General features: G+C 49.5%; 1 protein-coding gene across 2 annotated transcripts in view; it reads right to left on the reverse strand.

Annotated features, from left to right (window-relative positions):
• Positions 1-21,213, reverse strand: part of LOC119464451 (E3 ubiquitin-protein ligase RNF31) — a 53,163-nt gene that overhangs the window by 17,448 nt on the left and 14,502 nt on the right. For both annotated transcript variants that reach the window (XM_037725436.2, XM_049668734.1), the window contains 3 exons: positions 18,901-18,990; positions 6,337-6,451; positions 3,971-4,089 (listed from right to left, as the gene is read on the reverse strand). In XM_037725436.2, the coding sequence (XP_037581364.1) occupies positions 3,971-4,089; positions 6,337-6,451; positions 18,901-18,990 (324 nt within the window). The remainder of the gene's footprint in view (positions 1-3,970; positions 4,090-6,336; positions 6,452-18,900; positions 18,991-21,213) is intronic.

The raw sequence follows: 21,213 nt of genomic DNA on the forward strand, positions 1-21,213 counted from the left end.
ACACGCACACACTAGACGGAGGTAGTTCCAAGTGCGTTATTTGTGACACTGAGATAATTTTTGTACCAAACAGACAACGGCCCGAGCACCAGTGGGAAAAACAAAACGCTGAAAAACAAGTTACAAGCTCATTTTTGAATTGTTTCTTTTTCCTCAATTTTTTTTTCAATGTTATTGATCGCTGATAGTGACATTGCTTTCGTTTTCTTTTTAGTATATAGTAGCCTCAGCTAACAAAGTAACCACATGTGTGTGTGCGCGTTTTGTTCATTGTCCGCGTCCTTATGCTAATCGTTACAATTAACCCAGGAAAATAGTGCAATTATCAAAAGAAATTCCCAATCCAAACAAGAAGCCAAAATCTGAATACCAGGGTTCATGCCCCTGTCGGGCCTGATGTCGCCAAGGAACACTTTTCAAACGTGACGACATGGTGGTCATAGCGCAGCGTGAAATAGACGCGCAAATGCTTGGCAACGCCGCGCTGTTGTGTACTAGAATAGAATAATTTATTCTAGTGCACTCTAGCTGCGCCCAGAAGACGTCGGAGATGCGCGTACGCCATGTGACTGCCGCTAATTAATGCACCAGCTTCTACCTTTCTTCTCGTTGGTCGGTCTTTATTATTGCGATAGTAATTATGTGGACACTCCATGCGCATTTTTTGGCGTCGAAGTCGTCGTCGCCGTGATGTTCCGTATGAAGTCCAACGATGACAAAATCGTCGCCGCGCGCCGTGCGTTGTGTGTGCGAGTGAAAGCGTGCGAGGGTGAGCCGGCAACCGCAGCTTAATCTCGCGCACGCGATAGGGGAAGGCGGCCGGAAGCGCACGGTCTTCGTTCACGCGCGAGGCACGGGGAGGAGGCGACAGAGACGGGAGAAGGTGGGGGGGAGGGTGCTTACTGCTTCCGCGGCTGCTGCTCACGGAGCTATCTTGAAAGCGATCTGCGACGCGGCTGAGTGTGCGCTGTTGAGACTCGGGTAGCGTTTAGGCTGGTGATCTTTCAGCCAAAGGGATGAGTACGTCCGGGAGTAAAAGCGATAGAAAAAAGGGTTTATTCTACATATTTACAATGGCTCCAAATATGGAAGCCCACTCCATGGGGGGAGCACTTTGAAAGTCTCAGCTCACTACATGTCTGAGCACATATCAGAACACGTCAGGACACACCACTGCACGCAAGGTGTCTCCTTATAAAACATTCGTCTTCCCTAGTTGACCCGACTATGACCTTGATGCGGCCAATCAGAGGGGTCGTATTGTTCTCTGAACTCCGCCTCTAATGTTGCACCTTCGAAGCAAGGACGAGGCAATCCGGAAACAGGGGGTTCACCCTCCTTCCACGAAATTCGGTGACTTCGTTTTTTGCCCTCCGACGGTCATCTTGCCAGGGTCGGGAGAATCGCCTTCACGCTAATCCCCGCTTCTAACGAAGGGTGGCGGTTGTGGTCGGTCCCTTTTAAGTGAGCTTCTTTGCCCGAACGTCACTGCCGGTGTCGGGCAGCGTCGCCAGGTAGGCGGCCGCTGATGAAGGGGGTGGAATCGGGGGAAGCACCCAAAGAATGCGCACTGACGAGTTGGGGCGCTTGTTTTCCCGTCTCGTCGGTGTCGGGGACTGTCGCCGTCTGGGCGACGCCGATGAAAGGGCCTGCCTCGATGGGAAATAATCAAAGAATGCGCCCGGCCGATTCGGGACGCAACAGCGCCCGCGGCGGCCTCATCTTCAAAGCGATCAGCGATGGGCCAAATGGCATTCGCCGAGTGCCGGTAGCTTCGTATGCGCTGCGCTTTCGACGTTTAGTTCGCGTTGAAGCCAGAGCAAGCGCGAAGGTCAGTTTGCTCACTGCCGCTGGCGCGATTTCTCACTCCAGCGTTTTGACGAGCTTCCGCGGTCATCGAGCGAGATGTGTTCATGTTTACCTGGGCGCGCGTGACACTGTGCTTATTTATTTAGTTATTAAGCCATTATTTACAACTTTATATGGCCGATAAAACTACTATCCCTACTTCGTATAGCTGTCGACTAATTTGCTAACGCAATCGATGCTTCGCCTTTCGGGCGAAACTGCGACTTTTTCAGCCGCTCGAGGGTGCCGTCACCGGCACGAAGCCAACCCCTTTGTTTCGTCGAAAGCACGCGCCGTCTATACCGCTGGTGCCATGCGCTCGTCGCACACGCAGCCTCTTTCATTCTCACTGGCACACTTCTGCAGTGCGTCTTTCATTTCGTCAGTGATGTTATCGGTGGTCTTGATTACAGGAACGCTGCCTGCATGCGGTAACGAAGTAACGCGCCATCGCTTAATCCCACAGTTCTTTCCAATTTTATTGCGATAGCAATTACATGGACACTCCAGGCGAATTTTCACCGTCTTCGTCAGCATTGCCGCGATGTTCCGTATACATTCCAAGTGAGATAAGATCGCGACCGCGCGCCGTATTATTTAGGTGCGAGGGAAAGCATCTCGAAAGCATCCGTAATCGACATCATGGCAAACACTGTCCCAAAAACAGTACCGCCCCCTAGCGGCCGCGGCCACTCAGACAGACCTCAAATGGCAGCTGGAAAAGGGGGCGTATATGGGCTGACGCTACTAGACAGAGCGACCTTGCAGTTGGCGGTGCGTGGATTGACGTCAATCGGCGCAACCCAATGGCAGATGACGGGGGCCTTTTCAAGCAGAAGTAGCCTAGCAACGGATTGCAGTGTCGTTGCGGCTGCGCTGTGGGTAGGCCACGTATACGTAGGTCTGCTGAAGAGCAGCGTGAGCACGAACAGCGGTAGAGGGAAAGAAACGGCAGTACGATCAGCAGCAGTGTGCTGCCAAACTCGAGGAACTTCGTGCGCAAGGGGCCCAACGCAAGCGACGAGCCCGGCAAGACGACGAGGAGCGACGACCTCAGCAGTCTGTGGTTGTCTATCGTCGCTTGTAGTGGTGCTTGCCTAACGTCGTCTAACGTCATGTGGGTCAGTTGGGGTGGTGGAACTTGTCTAACGTCGGCTGTGCTTGCCTAACGTCGGCAACAGCTTCGCTGTACATCCACTTTCACAGGGTGGAATCGAGGCGGATTTTTTTTTTCGTGCATTTCTTTTCGAGCATGCGCTCAAGAATGCTCGGGAGCGTATCAGAAACTAATTGAAATATCGAGATCCCATTGAATCGCCATTCTTAGTGACGCCGACAAGCTGCTTAAGTCCCAGGCAAAAATGAACGCTGCTTCGCGTAGTCTCTTTTCAAAAAATACATACCTTCCTTGCTTCCTTTCTCCGCTGAAGATTTTTATCGTATATAACCAACACACCACAAATTTCACATTCGTTATATCTGAGTTTGCCTATATCTAATTACCTGATATATCGAGCTATCCTTAGCGCATAAACATGTTCGGTATAAACTGGTTCAACTTTAACAACATTTTCAATGGTTACACCAGTTTCTCAGCTGGGAAAGCAAGAAATTATAGTGTCTTGAAAATTGGGTACACGCAAAAAATTACCTAGTATGCTCGCTATACAGCGCGTAAAATACCAGGCGCATCAAAGATTTTTTTTTAACCTTTGTCAAGCTTATGTGTTATATTGCTAACAAGCTCTGCTATTCAATGCGCTTTAGCACTGAGCCCATCGATTAACAGCAACGTGCAAAATTCGGCGTGCGAATACAACCTGTTCAAGGCACTTTATGGAAATAGCCTTGCCAGATGAATCACGCGCACGATCTTCCTTCATACGAAACTGGATTCGTACTCTTCTGGGGCGCTTCTAGAAGTTTTTCGTTGAATAAACTTTTAAAACTTTCCCAATAGAGCTACTACGCTATCTCGGCGCCATCAAATCAAAATGCAGCCATAAAATGCGATCAATGTACTCTCACGTTAAAAAACTATGATGAATACGATACTATTGTGCTCAAGAATCGCATAAACGCATAGCCACAAAAAAAAGAAAAAAAAGCAATGCTCTCTCACCTGTCCCTTCCAGAATTCTGTCTTGCAGCATTCGCAAAACTCTTTCTTGCACGTCCCGCACGTGAAGTGGGCACAGCCACCTCTGGCTTTAAAGTACGGCGTTTTGCAATTAGGGCACACTGAAATCGTGGGCGAGAAAAAAGGTGATGCTGGCTGTTTATTTTATTTCATTGCACACTGACAACAAATTAACAAGTGTGCACCTCCATGGAGGTTTATAATTCGTGCCAAGACTCCACAAAGGGAATGGGAGATGCACTCAAGAAGACAGAGTTATAAGAACATACTATTAGGAGAGTTGGCTTTTAAACAATTTCAACCACTGGGGATGCTTTAACGTGCCCCTAAATTAAGTAAACGAGCGCTTTTTGTACTCCACCCCCAACGGAATGCAGCCGCCAGGATCAAGAATCGAACCCGCAACCTCGTCGTAGCGAGCACAAAAAGTGCATTGAAGAAACAGACAAGACATACTGTCTCTTCGCGTTCCTTCTTGTCTTGTTTTCGCATGTTGGTCTCGCCACATTCAGCCACCGTTTAACTTAGAAGTTGCATCCGTTCGCATTTCCCGCCCGAGAGTACTCGCAAATTCAGCGGACTATATGTACCAAAGTGTTACGAGTCTGAATTTCAATTATAACAACCTGAATCGAAGTCCAGCGAATAAAATAAGGCTTCCGATTTCCACCTCGTAACGACGAATTAGGTTTGACAGGATGAAAAGATTTTTAAATCAGTAGATTGCAGCGACGCCCCGGCTCTGAAATCATTTACTTGGAGAGCAACAGACAAGCACAGCTGCTACCGCCAATTAACGTCTCATGCGATGCGCACAACGTCGTCTTAGTCCACTACAGTGTGCCTTCTGTGGCCTCCAACCTACATGTTCAGGTGCCTGCGAGGTGCACAAATTAACGAGCGAAAGCTGAGTGCCTTATAGCACGGTCCAACTCCCAACTGCATACTGCCGCAAGGTCACGAGTTCGATCTTCAGTAGCGCTGCTGGTCGGCAAACTTTTGGTTTCATCTTCCCCACGACGAGAGCGTAGCTGAAGAGGTGGCACGTAGAAGATGGCGTAACAAACCATACTGACGGACGGACGCAGAAATCTCAGCATCGAGCTGTAAGTCGCAGTAAAGAAACGCGCGCGCACACGCGAGGAAGCTAACATCATTACGCGCGGACAAAAAAAAGCTGAACATTCGGAACAATCCAACTTGTTTGTTGACCTAAGAGTACAAAACATGTCATCCAACGTCTTAAAAGTTTCTTGCAATAATGAAACTCAAAGTAACCAGATTTTTTATTTTCATTTTTTTTTTTGCGACTAAGCATCGTTCAAGAATCATCAGTCACAGTGGCGCAGCGATTATGGTATTCTGCTGCTAAACACGAGGGTTCGATCATGGGTTCGATTCCAGGCAACGGCGGCCCCATTCTAACGCGCAGAGTATGCAAAAATGTCTGCGTACTGAGCTTATATGGTACAGCGTCCTACCCAAGGGCGTAGCTCACAGCTGACATGCAGCTTTGTCACCTAAAAGCCCTGGCAAGTGCAACCCGCCTCCCCCCCCCCCCCCTCGACCCCCCGCAGTGCAAATACCATGCATTTAGCTGCGTTTCTGTCCCGCTTGCACGCCACAAAATAGAACAAAATCACTCTCTATTCGAATACTCTCTGCGTGTATAAAAGCCGGCTGTCATTTGTTACAGTCTGACTTCGCTTTCACACGGTAAAATTGTTTTAGTGTTCGCTAAAGTTTGTTTGCTCGGTAAATCTTAACGTCTTGGCGTTTTTTTTTTTTTTAGTACTTAATAACTTATCATGAGAAACTATACTAAGGATGTACATCCTATCACGTCTTCAGAATAGTTTTTTTTCTTTTTTTTTCTTTTTTTTTTTAAGCAGAGAACAGCTATTTCCTGTGGTGAACCTGTGTGCCTTGCGTCTCTACTCGCTCACTTTTTTTTTTTATTTATCAGACACACATCTCGCGTTACTTCTGCACAACTTTGTTTTTATTTTTACAATAGGATATGGCAGCTGTGTGATCATGCGATTTTAGGTGGCTAAGAAACCGCATGCAGCCATATGAATAATTTGATAGGGATCTAGCCAGTCTTGCTTCACGTTATTATTTCACGCGGATAGCTTAGGGGAGGCAGGAAAAAACAGAGTAAAGAAAAAACAGTTTAGCCAGAGTAAAACCAGCTGGGCTATCATGTACCTGAATAAGAGGTAGAGGGAGTTAAAGATGTTAGGAGACTTGAAGTAAATTAAAAAAGAAAGAAGTAAAGGAGAGAAAGTTGTGCACACAACTAGATTCAGCAAAGAACCAACGTTTTCGTCAAGGTGAGTGCTTACTGATGGCAGTCTTCCTGATCAAATCTTGCGACTGAAACTCGGGATCGTTCGGGTCATTCTCGCTTTTCCACTTCTTGAAATCTTCGCACGATCTGTTCTCGTGCTCCTTGCGCCACTGAAAAAAATCACGAAGATGAATAAACGTCAAATTGGCATGCGCTTCAATCTGTGTTCCTACAATACAGACGAATACAGCAAACCAACTCTGATAAATAGTTGTCAGAGTCGACTCCAAAGGAATGCTCGGTGCCATGGCGTCTAAGGATATGTTCAGGGTAGTCTAAGCAGACGAAAGTGCTTGACTGACGCAACTAATGCCGAGTCGCGTATTCCTTAATTAGCATGTTGAATGGAATCACTTTCTGCAAATGTTGCTACAGTTGGCATCACTGCTTGAGCCTTGCCTCAAAGACAAACTCGCAACAATCAATTGCACGTTCCTCCGAGTCGTATTCCCCTTTCGTTTCTTTTGTGTTTGCAAAAGGGTTTATGTTGTTTACTTACTAGCTCATTGCAAAGTACTTTCCCGCAGCCATCAAGCTTCTAGAAAATTTATCTCAAGCCACAGTGCCCCCCTATTTAACGTAAGCTATAGCATTGCGTTACAGAATGTTTTCAAAAGACCCTCAGCTATTTAGAGCACTGTGTTCCACAGCACGTAAAATTTTTTAACACTACGTACGCCCCAGATGCATGTCAGCGTTACCTTTTTCGAAAATTAGGATCACTGCGAATGAATTTGGCGCATTGGCGAGTAGAATTTCTTTTAGGGCAGTCCTCAAGGGTAGCAAGCATTTTTCTTTTCTCCTCATATGCGGATCAAAATAAGACCCTACCTAACGAAACGATTTCCTTTCAAGTTAAGGTTCCATCTTCAACCTCGAGGCAAAAAAGGTTCAGACGAGAGCCATATATTTCTGAAGTAACAATAATGCTAGCTCAAAATGCTTCGCGCTATACCGTAACGCAGCGCGACATGAAGAACCTTGTAAAAAAAATCTAGGGTTTTACGTGTCAAAGCCACTATATGATTATGAGGCACGCCGCAGTGGGGGACTCTGGATTGATTTTGACCACCTGAGGTTCTGTAACGTGCACCTAATGCACGGTAAACTGGCGTTTTTACATTTATCCTCCATCGAAATGCGGCCGCCGCGGCCGGAATTTCATCCTGCGCCCTCTTAGAAGCGCAACGCCAAAGCCACTACGCCCTCACAGCGGGTAGAAAAAACCCTGTAGTTCAGCGCAATCATATAAGTTAAACCTGGATATAACAAAATTGACAAAATCCCGAAAAACTTCGTTATAAAGAGGATTTCGTTATATGCAGGTTCGGCACGAAAATTCGACAAAGAAGCACTTACCGTACGCACTATCGCTCAAGATTTACTCCCAATACACTAAAGTTGCGATGAACAAAAAAGTCCCAGTTTCGCCCGAAAGACGAAGCATCGATTGCGACAGCGAATTAGCAGGCAGCTATACGAAGTAAGGATAGTACAGTCAAACCTCGTTAATACGTACCGGCTTAATGCGTAATTGCGGTTGAAACGTAGTCGCGAAGATTCCCCCACCCAGTCCCCAGCCCAGCTGACCGCTTAAGCCGTAGTCGCTCATTGCCCACCAAACGGTTAGTGCGTACTATTTTCCTTGTTCTACACGCACAGGCACAAAATCGGCAAAATCTCCTGTGCGCAGACGTTCCATTCTCGAGTTGCGACGCCCGGACGACAGTCGCCAGCGATAGTGGACTTACAACATGACCACCATGACGTTTTCTTGCTCGTACAGCTGTTGCCAATTGACGCGCACAAAAGCATGGCCTTCGAGATAAGTTCCCGGTAACGCGGAGAAGCTGCCGGTAGGGGGTGCGAATTCGCTGTCGCCGTCGGAGTAGTAACCGCGCAGAAGCACACTTTATTGCGAAGCGCATTTGTGTTGTGCCGTCACCGTGGACGTCGCTTTGAGGTTCTGTGTAAAGTCCAAACACGGCAACATCGCCGCCGCGCGCCGTACGCTGTGTGTGCGAGTGAAAGCTTGCGGGGGTCAGCCGACTCAATCTCGCGCGCGCGAGGGAGAAGGGGGAGGCGAGAAAGGGAGGCCCTTACTTGGCGGCGGCAGCCGTATCGTGAAAGCGATCTGCGATGTGGAAAAAGTATGAGCCCGCGCGGGCTTATCTTCAAAGCGAACTGCAGACAAGGTCAATATCTTGCGTTTCCTCGTCGAAGCAGTCATCCTTGGAATGTCACACTAGGTACTGGATGCGTGGAAGCGTGTCGTTTCGCACAAGCGCGAGGCGTCGGAAACGAAGAGCGAGCGACACGATGGCGTCGTAGCGTCGTATAGTGTCGCCTAGTGTCAGGTTAGTGAAGTAAAGCGCAGAGACTTGCGCAGTAACCAAAGAGTGGCGCTGCCAGCGCACTGAAAAAAAAGAACGTTTTTTTTTTCCCCTTCGGCAACATCAACAGGAAAATTGTGCCGGCTTTGCGGGCTAGGCCAGCTGCAGCAAGCGGAGGGATCAGGTTTGAATGAAGGGAGGGGGAAAGGTCACGCCCGCGACGGCAAGATCGCCGGGTCGAGGGATGCAGGCCCGCCTCGCGCACGCACACGTGCCCTCGCTCTCGCCTCGCAGTCGCCGTGAATTCGAGCGCGCCAAGCGCGACGCCGCCGCTTAGCATTCCGTCGCGGCGGAGACGGAATGCTTCCGGTTGCTGCACGCGCAATAATGACAAAATTTGTGGCGAAATCTTTAGGTTGTCGGCGGGAAAATTCCGTTGTCGGCGAGGGGATCTCCCGCTGCCACTTCGTTACGTAGAGGTCTCAAATACATGTGCTTCTATGGAGTAACGACGGGGATAGAAAAACTTCGTTGTATCCAGGAATTCGTTATATGGAGGTTCGTTAATAGGCCTTCAAGCCCAATGCGGCTTTGACAGGCCTGTCATGTATTGATTCCAATGAAAGTCTGCTAATAAAGTATTATTATTAGCATGTTATAAGCAGGTTTAACCGTAAGACCACTTTTCGTACATTTGCTCCAACTTTCCACTGTGAGGAAAATTTACCCTTACCGCAGAAAGTCGCTGGCGAGCAGCGAACTTACGTGTCATGTACATGTGTAATTATGTGTCATGTACATTCCCTTATTACTCTTTATTTCCTCTCTTTTTACCGAGGTCAGATCTAAGGCCTATATCCTGTGTCGGCGGCGCCATTCATGTAGAGAAGAACTACGAATATCGCTACAACTTGCGCCGTCGACCCGCCTTGCGCGCACCTGCGGCATCGTAAACCGACCCAACCAACGAATGAACGTATATCACAAACAATAACGCATGGCTGAGCAGCCAAAGAATTGATGGCTTTCGTTACTACAGCCGCATAACTGCAACCAGAGTATATCGATCCCTTAGAGAAGATACACTGTTCGGACCCTGCCACTGGTACGCGCAAGTGCGGATCCGTTGATGAAGTGGCCCACACAACGAGAAATAGCATCATATCAACGTTGAACGTAGACTGCAAAGCACGTTAAATCTTCGTGCTTGAAGGGATTCGCCAGAGCTCGCGTCGTTTGAGCAGCATAGTACGCGAACAGTATACGCTACAAACGTTGAGCTAAACCAGGTTCTTTAGCTGCTTCTCCCGGCCAGCTGAGCGGACAATCGTGAGCGGAGAGCAGGAAACGATCTAAAGAAGTTACGAAGAACCAACCGTGGTTGCTATCCAAATATGCGTGTAGCATGCTTTAGGACGTGGTTATTTGTGGCGCTATATCTGTTACAGGAGGCGCTCCCCTTACCACCGTGCCTTATCCGTACGCGGGAGCGAGCTGATACTTCGAGCGCAACTTCCTCAAGGACCAGTTCAAAATCCCGTGCAACGTCTTAAACAACAGCGCCTGCGTCTACTACCAAAAAAAATCGCAAGTTTCGCCCGAAAGGCGAAGCATCTATTGTGGTAGCAAACTATTAGACAGCTCTACGAAGTAAGGATAGTAGCATTATCGGCCGTATAAACTTGTAAACATTCCCTTACTAACTGAATTAACAAGCATGGTGTCACGCACGCACAGGCAAACATCAACGCATCTCACTCGAAGACCGCGGACACTCGCTGTCAGAACGCTGGCGTGAGGAAGAGAGGCTGCAGTAGCAAACGAATTGACCTTCGTGCTCCCTCTCGCTTCAACGCCAACTAAGCGGCTAGAACCCAGCGCACACCAAGCTATCAGTCCTCGGCGCACCTACACTCTGTACCATAGCAGATCGCTTTCAAGAGAGGGCCTGCGCGGCTGCGCCACTCAGACGCGCCATACGTAACAAGCACAAAGACACAAGAAGCGCTCGGTTGTCTTCTCACAGCTTGCCGAGCCTCAAAATGGCCCTTTCCAATGAGGAACGAGTAAGCTTTCGTCAAAGCCACCCCTATATAGTAAGAAGCGACAAGAAAACTACGAAACGTCTCCCTACAAATGAATGGCCCCTGCTTTCTAGTACACGGCCTATAGAGGAGCAGCAGCAGGTGCCGCATTCAGTACAGCAAGCTGCTCCATCGGATGACGTGCGACATACAGATCAGCAGGCGGTATCTCGACTGCGATCCTTAATGAATGACATTCGCGTGTTGCTGAACATGCACACAATGTCAGCCAGAAGTGCGCTGCAAGTACTGAACAAAATAAGTCCGGTGCTGGCAGCGCTTGAGTAAACCATGGATTGCACACCAGCAACGAACTTTTTCGGGAGGAGGTCCGAAAAGCCGCAATTTTCCAGTAGAACGCCCAGGGACTCCGATCGCGCATCGCCGATTTCAGACGGTTCGTGTACGCCAAGTTTCCCACCATCATCATCTGTGAGCCGAACTAATCGAACTCAATCAGGCTATGAATCATTAATGTCGTCAACTATTGTTGAAAACAGCAAGGTTATGGAGTTTATTCACCGTGACCTCACTTACATTCTTCAGCCTGTGCCGCGCCATGACGATAACCAGTACGTATGCTTAACAGTAAAGGAGAAAAGACTTGCCGTCACTGTTGTGGGTGCCTCCCTGTCACCGTCAAGTAGATTTGATCACAAAAGATTACAAGACATCCTGTCAACATCTCCTGATCCATGGATTATCATCGGGGACTTCAACGCTCATCATACACTCTGGGGAAGTACGAAAATCAACGGGAAAGGCAGACAGAGCCTTGGTATCATCCGCCTCCGACAGCGAACTCAGGGTTTTAAATGACGGCAGTCCTACATTTTTACGCGGCTCCACATACAGCAGCTGTCTTGACTTGGCCTTCGTCTCAAGAAGTTTCGTCAAGCGTACTGGGGCGGAATCTTATAACGGTTCGAAATGCGATTTCGCTTCGTCGCTTACGTCACTAAATAGGCCATTCCCAAGCCGGAGGTGGAAGACTGGGAGGACGCGACCAATAAAAGAGAGGGTGCCGCCTCGGAAATGTACGTCATCATACGACGAGTTAACCGAGGAATTGCGGAATGTTTCTTCTTGCTCAATAAATATGAACTATTATTTAAATATTAATTGTCCTTGAAAGTTTTCAATTATCGCCGCGTTTGACATATTCTTTTATTGTACATTAGGCAATATAATATTACCAGTTTTTAACTGTTCGTCGCCAGGTGGTAATCCACGCGTTCAAAATTGTTACCACTCGAATCAAAGGAAATAGCCACATCACCATCAGCTGTGCGGAAATTTTTAAAGTTGGTTCTTTATTATATGTCGCACAGCCATCGAACGGTTCCCTTTGACAGACGATAACCACGCCGAAACTCCTCATCTGTTAGCTCTGAAAACGCGTCTAGCCCCTCCAGTCGTTGACGGGTCCGGGAGGGCAATCCGAGGCAAAGAATCAGGGGCGCCGCCATATTTTCATGTGTACCCAGTCATACCTTAGAGATAATCAACGCGCGCGCACCGCCCGCGAGGCGGCACGGCCCGCGCGCGTGGCCAAGGTCGCAAGCAAACAGTCAAGCCATAGCAACGGAACCCAAAGCGGACTACCTCTTCGCCGGTTCTACTCATGGCCGACGACGGGTTCGCTTTTAACGTGATTAACAGATGCGTGACGTGTTCAAAATTTGCGGTACCGCCCCGCTGTCTCTGACGGCCGCTGACGCAACCATAATTCTGAGCAATCACGCGAGGGCAAGCGAACCGGTTTCTTTCGGAACCGTTATAAGATTCCGACCCTGGGTGGTTTACGGACATTGAAACAAACGGTAGTGACCATATTGTCACGTAGTATCGACGGTGAAGAAAACAGCCGTAAAACTGTGTATGACGAAACTGATTCCTCATTGGGCGAACCTGTGCCCACAAAAGCAAGCTACACTCGAAGCACAACAATAGCGGCGAACACAGTCGGCGATCGTCGAAATCTGATCAGCGGCGAAACGCGTCGGCTTTTATACACGAGTCATCGAAGGTTCCAGAGTAATCCCTGGTGCCTGCGTGTCTTCCAGAAAGTACTAGACAATTCGCGTCGCTCATATACAATCAGATTACATAAGCATCGGTGACGACCGACAACGGATAGAAGCATCGATAACGTTCGAGAAACTTCCGATACATGCAAGCGCGTCCTGCGCCGAGCGATAACGTTTAACATTTGTTAGCCGGTAAAACTAAAGTCCCTATATAAGAAAAGTACCGCCATCCTTTGATAAACGCCGCTTCTCTCTCTCCTGTATCTCCGATTGGACGATGATAGCGAGCGCTTTTCACTTCTTTATATTTTCTTTTTTTCCGCCTCAGAGCCATGTTGAAAGTCCTCTGCGCAGCCGCAGTCGCCGGCGGCGGCGGCCCGCGCCCGGCCTGAAGCTTCAACGTGGACTTTCTAGGTGCGCCACCGTCGACTTGGCTTTCGCAAGCAAAAAGTAAAGAAAAAAGCAAGCGCTTTAGGGGAGGAGGAAGCGGCGGAGGAAAGAGCAGATGGCGGTACTTTTCTTATATAGGGACTTTAGTTAAAACGAGGTCACCGGTGAAAGATAAACAAGTACACGTGTCAATATTCCCATGTATGTCAAGATCAGAGGACTGTCCTCTTCCAAGTCAAGTGACACAATACAAAGAGTGGACTGGCCCGAATTCCATTCTGGTGTGGAATACCTATGTCAAGGTAATTTATTAAATAATTTGGAAGACATAATCAAGAGCACAGTGCAAGACAATACGCGTACTCTAATGCGCTCTTCGAAATTCACGGAATTTGGAATGGTCCTTGTCGTCAATGCAGCCTCACCTCCCGGAGCTGCACTGGCTAGTTTCCCGGGTGGTGTCCAGAGGAAGCCGGAGAAGGAGAGCGACGGCGTTGAGGGGAGCGCGACTGGCGACTTTGAGGTGACGGCGATCGGCTGGACCAGTGTCCTTGTGCGGCAATATCGGCGTAGGTCGATTCTGAGCGCGAAGAAAGACGGTGAGGATCACGGGCCGGGAGTTGGTCGTCAAGAAAAGATGTGCTGTAGTACGGGCCACGATCTTGGCGGCGGTCACCGGGGAAACTTGGTCGGTAATTCCGACGATTGCGGCAGTGGCGTGAAATGTGGCCGACGCGAGAGCAAGAAAAACAGATTGGGCGATCGTCAGGCGTCCTCCACTCAGAAGGGTTGCGGTAGCGGGGTGTGAACCGGGGAGCGGAAGCGGCAGCAGCAACAATTGGGGCGGTGTGGTGTTCAGTGGGAGGACCGGAAGCGCACATGGGCGGAGGGGCGTAACTGGGGCTTGTGGAAATACGACGCCCATATTGGCAACCTCCTGACGTACGACGGCCTGAATGAGAGATATTGTCGCCAAATGGTCGTGAGCAGGTGCCTGATAAGCGGCTGGAGCCATGGCTTCGAGCTCCTGGCGAACAATCCTAGCCAAGTTGTTAGGCGGCGAGAACGGAGGGGGCGTCACGGGATCATCGCACGAGGATGTCGCAGCTGTATTCGGGAGTCTGTTAAAGCGCTGAGTAATCCGCCTGCTTTTGGCTTGTTCAAACCGCCGGCATTCAGTGATAATGGAGTCAACCGTGGTGCAGTTCTTACACATGAGGATGTTGAAGGCATCGTCAGCTATGCCTTTCAACACGTGGCCAACCTTGTCCGTCTCTGGCATGTCTTTGTCAATGGTACGGCACAAGGCTAGTACGTCTTGAATGTATGCGACGTACGACTCCGTGGACGTCTGAGCTCTGGCCGCCAGCTCGTGCCGGGCTGTCATTTGGCGCGCGGCCGATCGGCCAAACAATGCACGCATCTTCTCCTTGCATAGGTCCCAACTTGTAAGTTCTTCTTCGTGCGTGTTAAACCACACCCGAGCCGTGCCCCGTAGGTAGAAAATGACGTTGGCAAGCATTAGAGTCTCATCCCACCTGTGGTGCTTGCTGACGCGCTCGTACAATAGGAGCCAATCGTCGACGTCTTTGTTGTCCGTGCCGCAAAACGTGCCGGGGTCGAGGGGCTGCGAAAGGACCACGGTCGGCGGCGCCGCAGGCGCGGGCTGCGATGACTGCGTACTGTCTTCGGCCATGGAGGCGGGAGAAACGTGGCGTCCGCTCCGAAGATCCAGGGCCGGGTGGAATAGAGCCCGCAACCTCCACCAAAAAGATGTTACGGGGAGTATTTAATTAACCGTGAACGGCTAGCGCTTGCCTAGTCAAGACTGCACAGGGCGCACAGGTTCCAGCAGGTTTTCAGTCCGACAAGAGAGCCTCTGACCCAGCCCCACTACAATGTCTTTGTCTTTGCCATTGCTCGTGACAATATTATTAGAATGACTTCGAGCAATCCGGCGGCGTGCCTAACGTAGATACCGACGCATGAAGTCAATGGACAGTCTACGGACGACTAGACGCCTACAAAAGATCCAGCGCCGGTTAGATAAGCTCGAGTCACAACGCTGGACTGCTTTCTGTGAATCACTAGACCCCCGTAAGCCCCTATCGCACTTATAGAGGACGATGCGAGGGATGAGCACGCCACCCGTACAGCGGTCTCCATTCAAGGCACTTCTGCGCCAGATTATCCGGGCCACTCAGAGCTTCCAACAACTTATCACGTACCATCAGCTTCCCGCTACCACGTGACCCCCGCATGGATCTACCATTTTCCATCCATGAACTAAAGGCGGCGCTAGCTTTTTGCAGACGTACGTCACCACCAGGACCTGACAGAATTTCTTACAGAGCTCTGCGTCATCTGGCGTAGCGGGCGAGGAGTGTTCTTCTTGAAATGCACAATGAATCCTGACGAGCTGGCACACTTCACACAAGCTGGAAGACTAGTCACGTAGTTCTGTTATTGAAGCCTGGCAAGTGTCTGTTAGACCTTTCATCGTATCACCCGATTGCATTGGCGAGCTGTGTGGGCAAAGTGATGGAGAGGATGATCCTCGGACGCCTGGAGTGGTACTTGGAATACCACGACGTCTACCCAGATGCCATGGCAGGCTTCCGACGCGGCCGCTCATCGACTGATAATGTCGTCGACCTGGTGACCTATGTTCAGCACCAAAAAGGATGTAAACGTACGCCTCTGCGCTTCTTTGTTCCTCGATGTCAAAGAGGCGTATGACAACGTTACACACGAAGCCATCCTCGCCGCTCTCGAAGAGATAGGCCTCGGTGGTCTGATGTTTCGATGGATATATAGCTATCTCTCTATGCGATCTTTCTTTGTGAGAACCGAGGACGGCCGCACTTCTTTACATTACACCTACTGTAGCGTCCCCCAGGGTGGCGTACTGAGCCCTGCGTTGTTTAACCTCACGCTGATTGGTCTCCTTGATCACCTTCCAAGCACATTTAAATTATCAATGTACGAGGACGACATATGCGTTTGGGCGTCCGGAGTGACACGCTTACAGGTGCGCGCAAGGCTCCAAAAAGCTGAAACTCAGGCTACACTCTATCTCCGCAATCAAGGCCTGGAGATTTCGTCTGAAAAATGTGCACTTGTGGCATTTAGGCGTAAGCCCATGACGCACTGCCGTATATTAATCAATGGGCAGATAATACCATTTGTACGGGCATACAAATTATTGGGTATCATATTTGACAGACATCTCATGGAGTCCCCACGTATTGTACACGAAAGAGCGGTTGACAGGCATCTGTCACCTTTTGAATTTCTTCACTGGAAAGACCGGGGGAATGTCCACAAGCGCTATTCTTCAACTATATAAGGTACTTTTTCTCGGATTTTTGCGGTACAGCTTGCCAGCATTAACTAATGCAAGTAAAACCAGCCTACGTACTATGCAAAGTGTTCAGGCCCAGGCGCTGCGGATTTGTCTATAGGTCTTCCTCGAAGAACGTCAACGGCGGCAACTATTGCAATCGCCAGAGACCACCTCATCAAGACCCACATCAGGGTTTAAGCACTAAGAATGGACCTAGGGAACTTTGCCCGAACTCCTTGCCACCACCTAGCCTCTCTGTCTGCGAAGAGATCACGTGCCTCGTTCTGCCGAACGGTATCCGCACATCGTGAGGCTATACCATCTTGCTTCACACCTGCCGCGAGACCTTCGACTCTTCCTTGGTGCCTCATTCAGCCAAAGACCAACCTGGCAATAGCTGGTGTCCGGAAAAAAGCAGATATGCCATCGCCGGCTGTCAAACAGCTTACTTTACTCCCCTTATATGAGAAGTATCGGAATTGCACCCATATATACACAGACGGCTCCGTCCTGCCGAACAGCTCTACCGCAGCTATCGTCATTCACGCTACCCGTATAACTACTGCAAATTAGTACGCGCTCATTTGAAAACGCGTAATTATCAAAGCAATTGTAGTATCAGTGTCTGAAGGAAATTGGCAGTTCAGAGGCGAACACAGTTTTGGCCACTTAAAATGCAGGATACGTCAATTATAGAATAACATATAAAATTAGACTCATTCATCATGCAGTAGCTGATTTAACATTAATTTATACAGAAACATTTGTTTTATTTCATTAGTTTACACCGCAGCCATAAGCGACATGGTCGTAGACAGCGGGGAGTAATCAATCATGGTCAGGCCACGCACCACAAGCCATACCTGCACATGGTGCGCAAATGTGTTTTTATTGTAGTAACTTATTTATCGTTTTGTTCTCTACGAGAAAAACAATGCGCCAACTACTGCAATAACTACAGCTAAGCCAAGCAGCTGTCACGTTGGGCAAATATTGAATGTAAAATAGATGACAGGAACACAAAAGTAGCGGGAAAGGTTCGCCACAGATTTGTAATGCATGCTCGCGATAAAGTGAAAAACTTGATTTTAGGTGGACTGTAAAGAGCGTGCAGAGTTTGCGCCTTCGCCAAACGAAAATGTGTTAGGGCAACAACAATGAAAAAGTGCGCGCCGGCTGCGAATGTACAGCGGCAAAAGCTGATCGAGCAAGTCGGTGCGCTGTTGTGGACCATGTTAAACGTGCCAAATTGAGCAGGTTGTAAGTTTTCGGTAATCATGGCGAGGCCAGCGTGACGTATCCAACTTCGCCGGCCGCTGTCTCGCACGCTCGAAACGCCGGACTATCTCTCCGCGCCTTAACAGTGAATCAAAGCAGCAGAAACGTGCTTGTGCTTTTCCAACAATCCAGCAGTACACGAGTACTTCGGTTCCACGACCAGTGGGTTCAAGAATACATCGGTGATTTTCATCAGAATCTCGTGCGGGTCAGCTGTCACGCCAGATGTTTGCCCACACCGTGCGACCACTTCAGTCTCATTACCCACTGTGCCTCTCTCAGATCTGCTAAAATGATGTGGTCGGCGTAAGAAACTCACTTTCCTTCCATAAAACAGCGCAAACTGGCATCACACTGCACGAAAATCAGCAAACACAGCTGCTGCAGCAACGCGGGGACCTCCTTATGTATCCGCCATGTTGCACAGTGTAGCCAGACGCGACCAGTTTTTGCAGCGCCCCCTGCAGTTCATTTGAGTTGCGAATTACGAACTTGCAATTTCGTGCACACTGTGACGCACTCGCGTACACTCAACACACCTCGAATTTCCTGCTACATACCTCCAAAACGGGCGAAGTCAACGCCTCCTAGATAGCAGACCTGCGCACTCTGCCTTATCACGTGATGCTACTTGGACCGAAATTTCCATTGACAGCCCGATGTGAAGCGGTAACGTCAAAACCACCGCGGCTTACTCGGCAGCATCCCCATTAGATTCTACGGCAGTCGAGCAAGGTAGCATGATGTCATGGATCGAAATGCACCGGCCTTGTGCTATCCAGGAGGCGCTGGCGAAGTCCGCCTATAACGCAATAAAGAAATGCGTGACCGATGATGGGATCGAACCTGTCTTCCAACACAGCAGCCTAATGCTCTAATCATTAGGTCACGATCGCACGCACGCACGCTCCTCTCGTGCCAAAGTCTCCATCGGAAACGTCTCGCGCGTGCGTCACGTGCCAGTTTCTCGCATTCTTCCCTCGGGACAGCGAGCGATTTGAGACGCTGTGCTAGAATACACTACCTACAGGATCGGCCCATATTTTCGGTTAGAAGTGGGTGAATTCCGCCTATAATGCATTAAAATAGGGCACTCACTTCACTCCCGCACGTCGCACACGCAAGTGTTTTGCAGACAGGGCAATGCATCTTCCTCAGGTCTCTCGGCACGCTCAAGCAGACTCCACACTGCAATTATGAGATTATGCGGAAAAAAACAAGAAAATCAGCGTTAAAACAAACCTTCTCGCAAGTATAAAGAAAAACAAAATGCACGAAATCAGAAATCGTTCTTTAAGTACAACTTTTCTTTTATGTTTCCGATGTCGGCAAAGGATTCTATTCATTCGCGTCCCTACTTGTGAATACGTACGATGGTTCAATTACCAGAAAAAAAACATTATGGGGTTTTACGTGCCAAAACCAGTTCTGATTATGAGGCACGCCGTAGTGGGGGACTCCGGAAATTTGGACCACCTGGGGTTCTTTAACGTGCACCTAAATCTAAGTACACGGGTGTTTTCGCATTTCGCCCCCATCGAAATGCGGCCGCCGTGGCCGGGATTCGATCCCGCGACCTCGTGCTCAGCAGCCCAACACCATAGCCACTGAGCAACCACGGCGGGTGGTTCAATTACCAGGACGTTGTTCTTTGTCGTATTTAGCGTTACAGTGGTTCGCATACCAAGTGAGTCATCCATGACCACTCGATCTAAATATCAGATGTCACGAGCCCTGACAGAGAAAAGTAGCGTACGAGGGGCGCAACAGGATTCGCTAGTTTGGCATGACATGCAAAATTATTGTAGCAGAGCTTGTAATTTTTTGTGAACTTTTTTTATGATTATTTCGCGGAAACAAACCGGGCGTTACGGAGTAAAGGGTGCATATTGTTGACAAAGTGCCAGCCCCCATACCATTCAGCGGCGAGTGCGAAAAAGCTTCCACCCGCAGGCAAGAACAACATGTGAAAAAGAAAGAAATATAGCCAAGCATTAAACAAAACACCACCATTTCTGTTCTATCATTCGCGCTTTCACTTACAATGGAAAGGATAAAGGACAGGTGGGAAGGTTAACCAGGAATGAGCATAGTTATACGTTTACATTAACCCTACGCGACAGGGTCGAGTCACAAATCTTGCTGGCTGAGCCCGACATGACTGCGTTTACATGAAATCGCTTCTGACGGGTCTGGGCAATGGCGGCACGCAGCGTCGGGAGAAGGCAACATCGGCTTCAAAAAAAAAACTATTCACCGACGATTACGATACTACCTAATGCGAAAGTTGATCGCAGCTGTATACGTGTTTTCATTTCGAGATATATTGGCTCGCGCGGACAATGTCTCGTGCGGCACGTAACAAACGGAGAGAAGTGTGGCGCGAATGCCTTGCTAATTGGGAGATCGCGAGAGGCAGCGCGTGGGTGAGGCGTGGGCGCGATTCATAGCAGCCGCCGCAGACAGACCTTTGCTGATGAAGCGCCTTGTTTCCATACAGAGACGCGCGCTACTCTGGCTCCATCTGGTAGCCATCGTCGCCACAAAGCCTGTCTTGCGCGGCACTACGCTTTCATTCTCACGCTTTCGCCATACCCTCCTCCTCCGCTTTCCGCCTCACGGTTCCGCTGCACCCTCCTCCTGCGCTTTCCTCCTCGCGTTTTCTTCGCTATTGCTGTCTTTCATCTGCCGCTGCGCTCCGCGTTCATCCTTTGCTGTGTTCGTTCGCTCGGTTACGAGAGACAACGCCGACGCAGGAACGGGCGCCTAAGAGTTGCGTTCTAAGAAAAATTCGTCGGCCCTTCCACTCCGTGGAGATGGTTAACCAGCGAAGCTGAAACGTGCGGCCCCGCTGTTTATCACTGGGTTAATTCCGAGTGTTCATTAAAGTATTTCTCAATTATGAGGTTACAAAGACGTTCGGCTGCGACGGAGAGAACGACGTCACTGGCGGTATGCCCGCAGTCCGCCGTTGTCGCTTGCGTTCGATGACTCGAGTTTGCTCGGCGGCGTGGTTAGCAGCATTCGCCCGCCATTGCCGCTTGCGATTCTTCAAAGTTAAATCTTTCGTTTAAATTCAATCTTCCGTTACGTAAGAGAATGGCTCATACCCCTGTAAACGCGGCCTCCCCATTACGACGCCAGAAGTGAAATTCCAGACTGGTATGATGAGCGGCAACGCCGCCAGCTGTGGAAAAAGACGACGACGAACGCGGGAGCAGTGGCACGAGGGCGTGCCGAACACGAGCCCGATCGCAACCCGAGGGGCGCCAACGAGCCAGCTGCGGAAGAAGACGACGCTCGAGCCAGTGCTGATGATAGTTTTCTGTACACCAACGTTGCTGTACACAGGCGATTTCGCCCAGCCATATTGACCCTTTTCCCAGCGCTCCTGCGGGCGCTGCCATTGTT

Source organism: Dermacentor silvarum, chromosome 1 (assembly GCF_013339745.2).
Source record: "Dermacentor silvarum isolate Dsil-2018 chromosome 1, BIME_Dsil_1.4, whole genome shotgun sequence".
In the NCBI taxonomy this organism is placed as follows: domain Eukaryota; kingdom Metazoa; phylum Arthropoda; class Arachnida; order Ixodida; family Ixodidae; genus Dermacentor; species Dermacentor silvarum.